We start from the raw sequence: 15385 nt of genomic DNA on the forward strand, positions 1-15385 counted from the left end.
TGGTGGATAAAATGTGTTCTAAAAATAAATGTAACAAAAGTTTTTTTTTCTGCGGTTGCGACAATTAACATGCGTAGTAGAGATCCCCCCTAAGAATTAATTTTCGATCCGCGCCTGACCTAGTAATAACATCAATAGTGAAACAGACTGTACTATTTTATGCAGAATGTTCCTTGAAAATGGCTCGATATAATAAGTTTTTATGCAAAACATTCACCCATTAATTAAAAAAGAACCCATGGTATTGCACACCACAAGCATCAAACATGGCTATGATTTTATTAAGCAGCCAAATGTTTATATTATCAACCACTCTTCACGTGGTTTATACAAACGATAACTCTGTTCTGAATATCATCGTTTAATTTAAAAAACCGCTAGACGGTGAAAAAAGACATACATCTTAAAAGATGTTGATGTTTTAGCATAAATCCAAGTAGGATAATGATAAGAAAATCGACCAGTATTTACGTATTTTGAGAATATTATCCGAACACTTATACATTTGTACTTCCGCTCGAAATTTCACAGGAACTGAACACATCTCGGTGAAGTCTCGTGAACTTTCATTCGAGCACCTCTAGATTCATTATATACTTAGCAACGATAAAGAAAACATTCCGAACACATTCGCTGGGGTGTTTAAAACCTTTTAAACCCAAAATTCGATCCACTGCAATGTTTATTGTAATACGGCACGACACGCGCCAGTGAATTTGAATTATTAATATTGCCAGGCTACATGTAGCTATCATTTGAATAACGCATAACAAAGAAATTATTACTATTTATTCAATTTTTCATGACTTAAATGTCGATCTTGTTGTCATCTATTTTTCTACCAACTATCTATTTGTTTTATCAACTTTTTTTCATCATCTGTCGTTTTTATTTTCCTCGTCGTCCATTATCACTACGTTCATTACATATATATAACTTTATACTTTTATACTTATACGTCCGAGTCATTCTTATTTATAATACGTGCCTTAAAAATTTCGGCTTTCGCTCCACAGAATACCTCTTTGTCGTCGCGAGGATCTATGATATGTAAATATATATCTATGTTACATAAATCTTTAGAACAACAATCACGAAGAAAATAAATCGCGATTAGGTCAGCACGAATTGCCTAATAGATCATCAGGAGATTGTTGGCCATGGCGTTGATATGAAATTAAGACATCGGAAGGGCGATAGCTGCAGGTCTATAGTTCGCCGTCTGAACAAATTCGGATCGTCATTTACTAACCCATCACTTTCATTTATACTCACAGACATACAAACATCAGAATGAATTTTTCATTATCTTACCCTTTGAAAAGAACAGTAATTAAAAAGAGCACTAATAGATAAGTAAATATATAATTTAAGTAGGTATGTTAAAAGTCATAATATTATATTTTTTATATATTTTAACAAGTGTTTCGCTATCAATTACATGCTTGCGTTATCTTAATATTTTCAACCTTTTAAATGCCATTTTCATAAATACCACTAATATTATTGGACCAACCACCATCAGACTGTAAATGCAAGCGAAAGTGTACATGCCTTGTTTTACTGTTTATCATTTCACCATTATAAACAAACTGGATCGCAGGAAAGTTTACATTTTTCTTGGTAAAGTCAACATCTATAGTTTACAGTTTTATATCCATTAAAATCTACAGCCCATATGTTGGACCATTTTTCTCTATTGTGTCAAGGTCATTCGTAACTGATAAAGTTTCTTGTATGATTTCATCAATAGTAGCAAATAGAGAAGTATCATCTGCAAATAATCTAATACTGTTTGAAATACCATTAGTAATGTGATAAATATATTATAACAGGAAAAGGAAAGAACCTAGTACGGAACCCTGTGGAACCCCACCATCTTTGCATTACTATCGTTAAATATATAAATAAAAAGCAAAATATATGCATTTGTATAATACATGTAGATCAAGAGTCTGACATCGACACATTATAATCTTATCAGATTGCTCCTTAAATATTTTCTCCATTAGCATTCAGATAATTTGTGTCATTTTAAATAAAATCACAACGAAAATACCAGGGAATGTTCCAGTAAAAGGCAGTCTGCATACAATGTATTTTCTTTCAATTAAATCATGGTATTTTTTAAAATTGAGGTGGGGTAGAGAGACACAGCCTTTACTTTAATAAAACTGTATCTAAACCTGAACTTATGCAAATAGCTATGGCAATGAAAACTTCATCATATCGTAGGCATTTCAATACATTTCATCAATCATTCATGCATACAATGTATGAATTATTAATTTACATATAAATGAAGGGACACGTGGCAATTTGATTACTAAGAAAATATGCATGTACTGTTTGACAACTTTCTAAAGAATCACGTGTTTTACTTTATTGTTGTCAAAAATAAGATCTAGTATTATAGCATACAAATGCTGGATATATTTTCGAAAATTTACTCGTGTATTCAATTTAAAAACGACAATAGTTATGTTTATTTATTAACAATAATCATAATCTCAGGCGAGCATATAGATCTGAATGATATTCAAGTTAAATTTGTCACCTTTTGTGATATCATATTATGTGTTATGTAGCTATCATCCTATACAACTTTATGGAGAAGGCTTACAAAGGCATTGCCTGCTGCCTAATCCGTTTATGTCAATATATATTTGCATATCAAAATATGTTCAAATCAAATCAGCCTATTTAACTTTAGTGGGAAGCCAAGTCGTGCTTTTTGTGCTATTTCCAGACAAACCGGGAAAAAAATTGAGAATAATGTCATTGACCCGCTTTGTAGATACAATGTTCATGCATTTTGGTACATTGAACGACCTAGCACGGAACGGTAGATAAGAAACTGATATATAAGAACGACCGAGCTTCGTAACATTAGGTCACTCATTGCAGATCTGAAGGTAGGTGAAAGCATTCAAATACGCCCTGCTCGGTGTATTTTACACCCAAACAAATCTTTTCGTACATCATAATGTCAATATTTTATGTGTACATAAGTATTTTCAAATTGCACTCACATATCATAATTCAATTTGAAAAAAAAAAATAAGCAAAAAAGGGAAAGAAAAAAATATAACACTGCATAGAGGTTTTGAAAAAAAAAATTGAGCGATCGCCCGAAATTTGGATACACAAAATCCAACATTGCACCATATAGAAAATATGTGAGTTCTATACTTTGATATGTCCCTTTAATGAATTTTGTTTATAAGAATATTAATATTAAATGCCAAAACAAGATAATAATAAGTGATTAAATCAAGGTTATTCAAAATCATTAGAAATGTTTGAAAGCATTGTATTATATTATTTGTAAATTAAACTTCGTTCGTCTGTGCATTGATTTGACTTTCAAAATTTAACCCTACATTTACCAACAATGTAAAGGTACAATATTGCAATTGATTTTGGTACGATTTTGAAAGAAAGTTCGATTGAAATCAATAGTTAAGAATGTAATATCATGAACAACAAAATTGGTTTTTTTCAGTATAGAAATCATGAAAGTCGCAGTCTTTCTCCTTTGCTTACTCCCCTTGGCTTTCTGTGCCCCATCGGACATTGATAAGAGATGGCTGATAAACGGTAGGTGTTTACAAATCATACAAACAAACAAACAAACAAATAAGGAAAACTTAAACAACAACAACAAGAGCAACATATCCAAACAAATAAAATAAGCAAGCAAAAAGAAAATATAAGCATTATTATTATAAACATCTTGACTCGGACGTTGAAATCAAATGGCGGACTAATCATAAAGCTTCTCTTTGCCTAAACTAGTCCACCAAGTGATTGAACAGATCAAACACCTCGTGACCCCAGACATGGAACTTTCCGCCTGTGACACTGCCTGCAAATCCGTCGTGGCTGGACTCGGTGCCCTTGTCTGTCCCACTGCTTGCTCCACGTAAATCTATATCTCTATTCAAAGATCAAGTTATAAATCCTTGTTTTATCCCCAACATTTCTAATGATGATCTACACTTTTGAGTGCATGCGCATTTGATGGTTAGTTGTTCTACGGTTTTTTTTTGTATATCAATTCAAGGATAACGGTCTTAATTGTTCAAAATCATGTTTTTGAAAATCTTCCTTCACTCCTGATTTAAATTATTGGAAAAAAACCCGTATCTTGAAAAACTTTTTGTTTCCTCATTGATTATACAAACACATTATCGTTATTTTTCGATATGTTAATGGAGGGGGGGGGGGTTAAAGACGATTTTTTGTTTATTCATATCGATTATTCACCACCACTTTAACGTATATTTCTTTTTTATTTCCAGATTGATCGGCAGTCTTAACGGTTAATCAATAAATATAAAAATCATTTCCTTGTTTCTTATATATTTCATTGGTTTCTTTTGTGTTTGACACCGACTAAAAAATACCGTAATGCATGTGTTCACGTACCTGGATGAAACAAGGGGTGTTGAACGAGGCGCATGGGGGTGGGCATTCATGGTTGATCTTCTTCGTCCATCTCTCCAACACCCATTATCCCCCATTCCAGAGGATGGTTCTGTTCTCTGTTTCTAAAAGCTCAATTTGTACAAAAAGAATACTAGTAAGACAATTTAATTCCTTAAATGATTATATTGAATTATTTGAGAGAGATTAGCAGAGAATTAGACTTTTAATGTTAATTGGCGAATAATGACCATGGCTGCAATATAATTTTTATTTAGGCTACAATAATTACAATTTTTACTGGTCACACCTGTAACCAAGGTTACCAACCCAAGAAAATAGGGCACTTACGGCAACCAAAATGGCAGATACCGGTACATGTAAACCACAGGTGTTCGGTTGTTGGATAGTGGAGTTCTTAATTATCTGTTCCAGAAGACAGAACTGATTAAAATTGGTCATCTTATGTGTGTTTCTATGTATTGCAATAAAACAATGACTGAAAACGCCTTTTTAACAAGATTGAAACAGGGATTTTCAGTGAACTATTTTTTTATACTGATTTCTGTGATATCTATATGTAACAAATCAGTAATAGTTAATGTATGAACCCCAAACTGAGAGTTGCCAAAGGTGGTGTTTGGTTACTTGTATCGTAAAATGGTTTTAGCACACGGATGGAATTAAGAAATTACTCTTGATTTCCCTGCTTTCAAGTGTATTGATTTGATCAATGAGAAAGTCGGACGTCATTCATATTCAGAACAATATTTTTTTGGAATGTTGATAATAATGGAAACAAGCGAAATGGTATAATTAAAAGAAAAAGAAAAAAAAAACCATCCAAAATACAATGTACATGGTTTGATATTAGTTCACAGAATACTTTAGCAGTTTAATGTTTCAGTTATACAGGGCAGTTAAATTTGCTTCCATTTGTATATAAATTCAGGCACGTAGCATCGATTTTGAAAGCGGGGGACCAGACTCATCCAAAAAGATATTGACAAGCCAAAAAAAAAAAAGCACACACACCTTTTCGAAATCTTCAAAAACTTAATCCATCGGGGGGGGGGGGGGGGGGGGGATGGGTCATTGTTTAATTTTTCATATGTAAATTTAATAAAATTAGTTGCTGAGAGCTCGAGTAAAAGTTATGCTACGTGCCTGAAATTATCTACGTGTTTTATTACATCTATAAGATATTTATAAACGATATAAACTACACAAACCATTTCCAATATACATGTATAACGTTAGGCCTACTGAATTATTTTTGTTTATTCATGATCAGTAACTTAATTTTATAATTCTTTTATATCTATAGATATGTTATTTACCTGAAATCAAAACCTTTATTATCTTTGACACATGTATATACAAAATATTTACATAAATTATTTTTTACCGCGTTGAGACGAGTTGACTGTATGACATACCCTCTAGATCCGAAAAAGTAAATATATCACATACATTTATCGTTAAAACAAAATGTTATAAAACATTTTTGAACAAACACTTAATATGTACATTTGTTGATAGCTTATCTTTTAAGTTTGTTTCATCGTTTATTCTGTAAAAAGCTTCATTTAATTTTTTGCAGTTTGAAATAATTCAAACACTATAGCTGTAACGGTTTGTTCCCGTTTTGCACACATTTGATAATTAGGTATCGAAAAAATGTGTGCAAAACGGGAATTTGACCAGGTGAGATAATTGCTTAATTGCTATAGTCTATATCACAGTTCCTGTAAGGGCAATTGACATTGAAATAAATAAAACATATCTACTCGCAATTGATATTTACATTTATTTTATGTTACAATATAACTTGCATAAAAGCACATTTACATAATAATTGACATCCATGTTCTGGAATTGAATTTTAAACATCGATTTGGTCATGAACATTTTCATTAATTTCTTTAAACAAAACAGATTTTTGTATAATGTTGTATATATGGTGCTTTTATTAACTTCCTGCCTTTAGAAAGTATATGTACATGTACACGCTACAAGTTTGAAGAGCAAATATCATATATTAATATTTATTTATTGCTTTTGCTTACATAAATGGAGGAAATGTGTCCAGTGAAAACGCTGCTAATTATAAAAATAATTTTTCATTTATGCTGTGGCTTGAATAATCGAAGAAAATACTATTAGACAAATTAATGTACGATGATATGAGGATCAAATGTAGACAAAAAAAGTGACTCGCAATATACTAAAGCGGTGAAGTCGATCTTAATATCTACTGTCAAGGCTGCTACTTCGAAGATTAAAATATTTTGTGATAAAGGACTATTTCTTTTCATAATAATCTTTATGTTGATACCAAACAACCAGTTATAAACATGCGTTTTACATATTTTGCAGCTACAATGTAAGTTGTAAAAAGAAACACGGAGTACCCTATATGACTGTCCGTGTAGTTTTCCCCATTATCATATAATTATCCACTGAATCAGCTTCCAATTGGCCCGGGGACCAACAATTTTTCTTCATTTCATCGAGTTTAAAGTAAATGGAAAAAAATGTAAAAGTCAAATCATCGAATCCTTAGTTTTCTTATCAGTGAGCAGAAATTTAAGACTAAAAAATTAATTATCTTTATCTTATCAAATGAAAAAAATGGTGATAGTCATGAGTTATTAGTCTAAAACAAAACAAAATATCTATATTCTTCCTGTTTCATGGCGCTGATGAATGAATGATAAAACACAAGTAAAAATCCAGGTAAAATCTTTGACTGAAAGCAGACTATAATTGCTATCACAACACAATTCACACCTTTTGTTCTATACCCAATTATCAAATGTGTGCAAAACGGGAACACTGTAACTTCCCAATGATTAGTAATATACATGTATCTCCGGGGAACCATTCGGTAAAACTCAGCTGATTCCGTGAGTGACGTAAAACAGTCAGATTCAGTCGCAACTTCTCGGGCCTTTCCGGCAAGCTCGGAAAAACACCTCGAATAGAATTTTATACAAAATGGAGTCGCTTCCCATCAAAATAAATATCGGCCAGACAGCATTGTATGTCGTTTCTGTGGTATATTTTAGGGTATATCATTTACCTTAATGAAGTCTAGCTCACATTTCAACAGATCGTAAAATGTTTTGAATTTATATCAAGTGTTATAAAAAGGGGGTTGTCATTGAAGCCTAGGTAATACATTCGAGGTGTTTTTCCGAGCCTGCCGGAAAGGCCCGAGAAGTTAAAATTGCAGTCAGATTAAGTGCACATTGGTCGAGGAGTTCCGAGTATAAAGACCGGGGCGTTTTGCAAAGGACTGAACATTCAATAGGACATAACAGTGAAACTAACACGTAGAAATCTTTATCAAATTGGCGTTATGAGACGAGGAAGAATCTATAATTTCTTAGCTCTTCTTATATATACTGTATATTGTACATGTACATGTATACTCGTAACAAAGATCTGATAAAAATCATATTCCAACAAAACACAAGGTACATGTATATCCTTATCGATTTCAGGATACATGTACAGTATTTATTTCGTAATGTTCATATTTACATGTTTTCCTTTGAACTGTCTTATAATTACAATAATGTTAATTCATTTTGAAATGAGTTTGAATTTTATTTCGGTAAATAAATTATCATCGGTGGACTGCTTATCAAATTTTTTTTAATTTTTTTTTTAAAATATTGTCTTGATTTGTTCGACTGGAGAAAAAGCAATACTCGTACAAGTAATTGATGTGCCTTCAAAAAACACAATTCAAACAATAGTGGATTAGGGAAATTTTTATGAATTATCTATAATTTAAAGGTATATGTGGCGTGTTTGGATTAAAATTTTTGACATGAGTTTGGGTAAAAATATACATCATGCTTCTTATAATTAGACGTTTTTCTTTAATTACCGTGCCGGTAAAAAAAATAATATGTTTTTGATTTCTTGTATCTTTGTTATGCGATTGACTTATAAAGCGTATACAAATTTTTGTGAAAATCCTATCCTAAGTAAAGAAATGAAGCAAATAATCAGATATCATTATTTTTATTCACTAAAAATACGTATACACATATACCTTAAATGAAGCGATTCTGGTCACTGAGGTAAAAAAAACCCCAATGCAACAATAAACGTGACAATAGAATTTAATAGGTAGAAAATCGGGAATTCCGTATCTTGTTTCAAACAATACTAGTATATTTACAAACCGATTTACGTATGGTATAAACTCGAATAAAATTGAACTCATTCAAATGAGCATCTGAATATGAACGGAACTTAATTTACCTGATATACCCATCCAATATAACTTATCTATCCAACAACTGTAATGTCAATCTAAAATCTGATGAAGAAAATATAAAGATCCCATAGAAATTTAAAAGTTGCATCAATCTTGTTAATTAATATTATGCAAATCTGTGTGAAATTGTTAGAGAATTCTGGAAAATGCTTACTTTTGAAAAATTGTATCATATTTCATTCGCATTTTTATTTCTTCAAAAGAAAATATAAAAAATAAACAATGTCAAAAGTTTTCAAACTGTCTCGGTGATTATTCTTTGAAATCCGTCACAATATTTATGGGGCATAAACGGCAGTGTTTCACTCAAAGTCGGAAGGAACTAATTAATAATTGACCACTCTCCTCTGTCATTTCATCACGCACACTTCATCTTCATGTTAATGCTCCGGGACACTTCTAGCGAGTAGCCATTACTTAGATACGTCACGCTTTTCTTAAAAAAGAAAAAAGGTCATCTAATTAACCTAACATGTACCTTTAATGGTGGAAATATTTCATCAGATCCTAACAAAGTATCATGCTCGAGGTGTTGCTAAAATGGCGTTTTTCACCGTCTTAAATTATACCTTTAATGGTAGGATCATGCTTAAGGTGTCGCTTGAATATGCTTTTCTTCATTTGTCGGTGCGTAAAGATGTGAAATGGACATTCCCGTAATCCCAATGTCCATGTACCATATACTATTTGCGTGGACCCTGAGGTCCACGCAGAAAATATATAAGCGAGGTTAAACCGGATGCTATGGGGAAAATTCAGCCTGCGCATGAGCTAGCCTGGTTCCTGTGCGTAATGGGTAGCTCAGGGAACCAGGCTAACACGTTTACGGAATTCCGTGCCATATGCACATATAAGTTCAAAGGCGCTGTAATTGTAAAGTTGTCGGTAAACACTCACTCACTGTACAGAAACAAAGTATTCCTTTTAAAGAAATGATTGGCATGTGATATGAACTACCAGTATTATGAAATAAGTTAATATTATGCCGAAACTACAACATGCATCAAATAGCATAATTTGCAATGTTTTGTTGTTTTCCGAATACACATGTAACTTAACGTAGTCGAGGCTAGAGAACTTCCCGATTAATTTTTTTAAGCATTTAATTATGTCACTATAAAAGTTTGAATCTCAAGAAAAATGCATCAAAATATGAAATTTTTAATTTACACAAAGCTGTCACTGCATAGTTAACAAAGTAGTGCGAATCGTAATGTGTGCGCAAATAGTAGAATTCACCGAATGCCTGATACTATACATGCAAACTTCATTCATAGATAGATCAAAATTATTTTAGAAGTATGAATCCTTTAAATTCTGAGATAAAAAGTCAGGGCTATACATACATGTATACGTACGTAATACAATGTTAAAAGCAGAGGGCTAGAGTCGGTGGAATCTCTGATAATCTACAGGCTTTCACGTTTTCGTTGGAAACACATGCAAATGGTCCACGTATTGTAGTCCTTTTTTTAAGGACAGCAACTTGTTTACATTTTTTGAAAACAATGGCGTCATTGATTAATAATATAGGATGGCTGACCACAGCTTGTGTAAACTCACACGTCACAGATTGAAGACGTTACTCTGGTATTTGAGTTCTAATGTTTTATGGCCAAACGTGACGTGATCTGTCCCTTGAAGGGGAGTAAGAACCAGATTCTTCCATAAATTCTAATGACAAGTGATGATAATATTAACGACACCTCAATCCCCCATTGTCAAATCAAATGTTGCCCAACACCTACTTAAGATGTCGTGCGTGCCAATTAGCTGACACCCGTTGTATAAATTCTTTCTTCGGAGGCAGATTCCGGCATTTTGAAAATTGAGGTTGCAACGCTTAGCCATCTCCCCGCAAATAGCTAAACCATGAACGGATTAATAATTGTCGTAGTAGCACTTTTAGGATGTGCATGTAAGTATTCAGTGAATTTCTCTTTCTTTCTTTAGGCATCTCTCCTTTTTTCACTTGCATTTGTTTTATTTTGCCTCTTTTAAATTAAAATTCTCTGTTGCAATGACTTGACTGGCATTAAAAAATATAACATTTCAACAAAAGCGGCAAAAAAATAAATAAATGAAGAAATAAATAAACAGATAAAATTGAAAATTTAACGAAAGAAAAACTTTCTTTCTTTTTGTGATAAAATTTGAAATTTTATGTTCTCTGCACTATAGATGCTCAGATGGATAACCCAATGGCCTTGGCTATGCTTAGCGGGGGGCTACGTGGCAGTGCCAGCTCAGGAATGTCCGGTGGCATGGACCCAATGAGCCTGGCCCTTTTGGGTGGAGCCGGAAACAGTAAGATGTTGAGGATGATGACCTTCATGAACATGATGAAGCCCCAGGAACCCACCCCCACCGAGGCTACCCCCGCCGACCCCGCCCAGCCACGAGCCACCCAGGACAACACCAGCGTTAACCCAATGATGAACACCCTCATGACCCTCAGTCTGTGCAAGATCAGCGACACCGCCGGGGACCAGAGATTCTGTACTCCATTCACCTGCAAGCTGGAATCTCTGCGCCGGTACGCTAACCCCAGCCTCCTGCAATGCCAACAGATGATGGGATGCTGCTTCAAGGATATGAGATCCATGTACATTGCTAACATGATGAAGGGATTGTAAAAGTACGTTTCTCTTTCTTTTTTGTTCTAACAACTAGTTTTTTCCACCGCTACTGTCGGAATTAATTGGTTTTTCTAAAATGTACTGACTGTATTGCAAATTTGGTCAAACTGTAATTTTGGTAATTTGAATCCACCCGCTCCATTGAAAAGAAAAACTGAAATTACGGAAATCTAATTTACAGTTCAGAATACACTTAAAGTGCTTTTAGAACAGTATTTTGATAAATTGATGCGGATGTGATAAATTGATATAATTTTAAATATGTAATGACTGATTTTGAAAACAAATAACGATCCGGTATTCCGCTTACCAAAAAAAAAACCACCCACATGTACTATTATCGTTTCCGCAATCAATATGAGACAATAGTATTCGTTTACTATAACAGTATACTAGTATATATTTTCCCGATTAAGAACAATCTTTAATCAATAACAGTATCAATCATTCTGAGACATTAATTATTGTCCTTCTGCAATAAATCTTCAGGACAGAGACTCTCTATCTGCAAATGTCACTTTCGTCGGGTTTCACGTTAAATGTTATAAGTGTATAGATGTATCGGCGCTCAAGGTGCGCAAAGTGCCATGCCTGCACTTAACACTGACCGCTTGTATATTAAGACAAATTTACATAGACTGCCCCCTGGGGGCAAAGACTCGTAACTACAGCGTGACAATTACAGGCTTTCTGCCTGCTAAAAACATGTATCTGATGTTATGTGTCGTAATTTATGACCGATGTTTAAAAAAAAATTGTTGTTCTCTTTGCAGATATTTTTTGTCTTGGAGATAGAAGAATATCACAAGGTTCATTTTTCATTCCTCCATTTTTTTTTGTTCTGACGGACGACAAACCGGTGATGCCAGCGTCTGGTCAACAAAGACTGAACATCTAGGTGCCTCTCGTTTTTCATCTGATGGTCTTCAAAAGACTTGTTGTCACTGTACATGTAATTTATTACAGCATAAATTATTGTTTTTGTTAATTAAAAAAACAACCAACGTTAATGTATTTTGTTTTATGATATGAATTCAATGTTTTTTTAAAGGCCAAAACCTTACGTGACATTAGTAAAGAACAAAGAGTGCATTAATTGAGTTAAATTATACATGTAAATGCACTTCGTTTTTGTAGTTTGGTGATTAAATCCACGTGCAATCGTTGCAAAATACAATGTGCTAAGAATAAAGTACACAATAGCAAAGAAAAATCATAAGCTATAGAAAAGCCTTCCTTTTCGCGTATTTAATATGTTTTCTCAAAGTAAAAGAAAAACAACATTTTAATTTGTTTTCGTTTTTCTGGGATCCAAATATCACAGGCATAAAACAGAGTTGCAGCCAACTAGGATTTATCTACACGAGTACGTGAAAAAAGTCAGGACCCCACTAGGTGTATCAAAACTGAAGTCACACTTGATTTAAAGTGTATGATTATAAACTTGATTCTAACTGTTAGGAAAAAACTAACAAATTACTTGACGTGCCTCTATTGGCAAAGATATATAAGTATGTCTTTGTTTTATAAATATACTAAGTCTTGTAATTAATAAAATCATTAAAAAAAAACATGTTTCATTGCTAAATATTATTTATACAATTGAATGCTTTCTTTGGTGATCCATACGGATATGAAAGCTTCGACATTGCAGAAAAAATACATAACTCTTAGCGGGTTATGTATTTTTTTTTTTAAATGATCGCTACCTTCATAACCCGCATGAATCATTTCTATAGAGCTATGAATTAACTATAAGTTTCCGTAAGAAGTAGAGGGAATCATATACTTGATAGATGTAAATATAGTAAATAGATAGATGTAAATATATTCTCTTGAACTCGTAATTTTATTACACAAGAATTTTGTGTCATCAACTCTTCAAGCAGACGTATCTTATCATTTTTAAAAAAAAAAATAATAATAATATTTATCAAAATAAAATACAAAAAAGACAAAAAAGGCAAACAAAATAAACAAGACACCAAACTCAAAAAAAAAAAAAATAACCCCTCCACCCCGCAAAAATGTAACAACAATCATTTGATAATTTTCTGTTATTAATGTTACCATTTGCTTTTATGACGTCTGTTGTTCTGTCTCCTTTCTATCATTAATTTATGAATATGAAATGCGTTTTGTTTTTACCATCTTTCTCTTCCACAACCGATCTTACTTTTCCCCCATATACATATATTTGCAAATTAAGGGATATTATAAGCTACTTTTCTTTTCAAATACTTTTGGCAAATTCATTTCAAAATGTCCGGTCTGAAGCTAACGCCATCTATCTATCAATATGCATTGTTTGTGAATTGTAAAGTAATTCGAATGACGTAATTGTTATTCATCCAATCAAAATCATTCACTTTATACCCAAGTTTTTTTCTAGCTGAATCCGACTAAACGTGTAAATTGTTATGAAATAACTTGGTAAGGTGCTTTCAGAAGAAAGGTTCAGTAAAAAAATATGACTATGGTTGCTTGGAGTTGACATTCTTTTACGCCATTTTTTCAAGTTATGTCCAATCCCATCGGAGAAGGCCCGAGAAGCTGCGATTGGTCTAATCAAAGTAACCGAATGCTACGGCGCTATATATACTGTATCCAAATTAAAAATAAAAAAAAAAGAAATCAACACAAAGCATTCTTGAGAAAAAAATCACATTTATTAGAAAACAATCAACGAAGAAGACAACAACAATGACGACATGGATTATCCCTGGGCGGCTGTGGAGCTCTGAGATCCGCCACCCCCGCCGTTGAGGAGACTGAGCATCATGAGCTTGTCCATCTTTGCGCCGCCGCTGTTACCCAGAAGTGACATCATCACGAATGGGTTAATGCCACCCCCGCCTCCTTTGTTGTTTCCTAGTAAGGACATCATCATCATATTCTGAGCCATGTTTTCTGAGAATTGTGCTTGGACATCTATGGGGAAACCAAAAATGACAATTGAGTTAAATACGAAGACAGTCTGTTCTGTTTATAGAAGGTAAAAAAAATATCTTCTGAAAATGAATGAAGCTTACTGATATAAATTATTTCTTCACACAACTGTCAATTTAAATTTATCTCTTATCTTTATCCATTCTGAACTTGAGCGCAATTTTTTTGCTATTTTTTGCTATGACTTGAAATTCGGAAATGTATAACGATGGACTTGCATCATTTATCGCGTATTTACTTAATAATATGAAAATAAATCATATGCATTTACACTTGACATATTGGGAGGAATATTTTTGAGTTACCACAAAAAACAATGCTTTAAAATGGAGCGCTTAAATAGAATTAAAGTAATCCTTTAAAATGGTATTATACAATCATGCAAATTTGGTAAAAAAATATAAGGAAAAACTCTTGACTTTTACTTATATTTGAATTAATTGCGTATTTTTGCTTCGTTACTTCAAATTTTCGACGGAAATTGCTAAGAAAAGAAATTATATTCGATTTGAACAAAAAAAAAAGGCTTTGTAATTTAACTTTCTAAAAATAGATATGACATAACTTATAAAAATACTTACATGTAACGGTGAATATTAATGCTAAAATAAATAGTCCTTTCATTTTGACTGTTTCTATAGCATAAAACTATGCGCACAGCGTTGAGGTGATGAGTGTCCGATGTGAATCCTGTCAAACAACTGTGACCTTCCACTTATATAGTGGCAACAAAAGCGTCAAGAGCCTCTGGTTTTGGCCAGTGGGCACTAGACGGACGACCATAGACAGTAACTCATGTGTAAGAGACCCCCCTATTTCTCGACGTGTAATAAAGATATATCATTGTTTTCCAGAGTTTTTCAGATAGGGGAAAATGTCAAAATTATTTTGATTACAAGATGAATGACGTCTATTATAGCACGGCTCCTTGACAAGCATTCGGTCTGTACTGTCATAGTTTTCTTTCATCACGCATTCGTATTTTAAGAAATAAAAGTGATATCGGCGGTAAATCTCTACAGATTTTTTATTATTTTCATATTTATGCTTAAAAGAGAACTCACCTACCTAA

General features: G+C 33.1%; 1 protein-coding gene and 2 long non-coding RNA genes across 3 annotated transcripts; 2 read left to right on the forward strand and 1 right to left on the reverse strand.

The window, feature by feature from the left end:
- Positions 1 to 2856: 2856 nt before the first annotated feature.
- Positions 2857 to 4348, forward strand: LOC117681482 (uncharacterized). The gene is made up of 4 exons (XR_004596136.2): positions 2857 to 2915; positions 3506 to 3600; positions 3799 to 3925; positions 4305 to 4348. It is a non-coding gene; the product is annotated as an uncharacterized lncRNA (long non-coding RNA).
- A 6134-nt stretch (positions 4349 to 10482) lies between these two features.
- LOC105342649 (uncharacterized) lies at positions 10483 to 12374 on the forward strand. Its single transcript, XM_020073083.3, has 3 exons — positions 10483 to 10643; positions 10907 to 11363; positions 12138 to 12374. Exons 1-2 carry the CDS (start codon positions 10598 to 10600, stop codon positions 11359 to 11361), a joined length of 501 nt encoding a protein of 166 aa, XP_019928642.3. The 5' UTR covers positions 10483 to 10597; the 3' UTR covers positions 11362 to 11363; positions 12138 to 12374.
- Positions 12375 to 14011: 1637 nt separating this feature from the next.
- LOC136272917 (uncharacterized) lies at positions 14012 to 15035 on the reverse strand. Its single transcript, XR_010710981.1, has 2 exons — positions 14895 to 15035; positions 14012 to 14295 (listed from the first exon to the last, which is right to left on the reverse strand). It is a non-coding gene; the product is annotated as an uncharacterized lncRNA (long non-coding RNA).
- Positions 15036 to 15385: the final 350 nt, after the last annotated feature.

The sequence above is a fragment of the Magallana gigas genome, chromosome 2, assembly GCF_963853765.1.
Source record: "Magallana gigas chromosome 2, xbMagGiga1.1, whole genome shotgun sequence".
NCBI classification, from domain to species: Eukaryota; Metazoa; Mollusca; class Bivalvia; order Ostreida; family Ostreidae; genus Magallana; species Magallana gigas.

What these genes read in the sequence shown, in the direction of transcription:
- LOC105342649 (XM_020073083.3), top strand. Translation starts at nt 10,598, where the DNA reads ATGAACGGATTAATAATTGTCGTAGTAGCACTTTTAGGATGTGCAT. An exon ending in AGCACTTTTAGGATGTGCAT is followed by an intron (nt 10,644 to 10,906) that starts GTAAGTATTCAG and finishes TCTGCACTATAG; the next exon opens with ATGCTCAGATGGATAACCCA.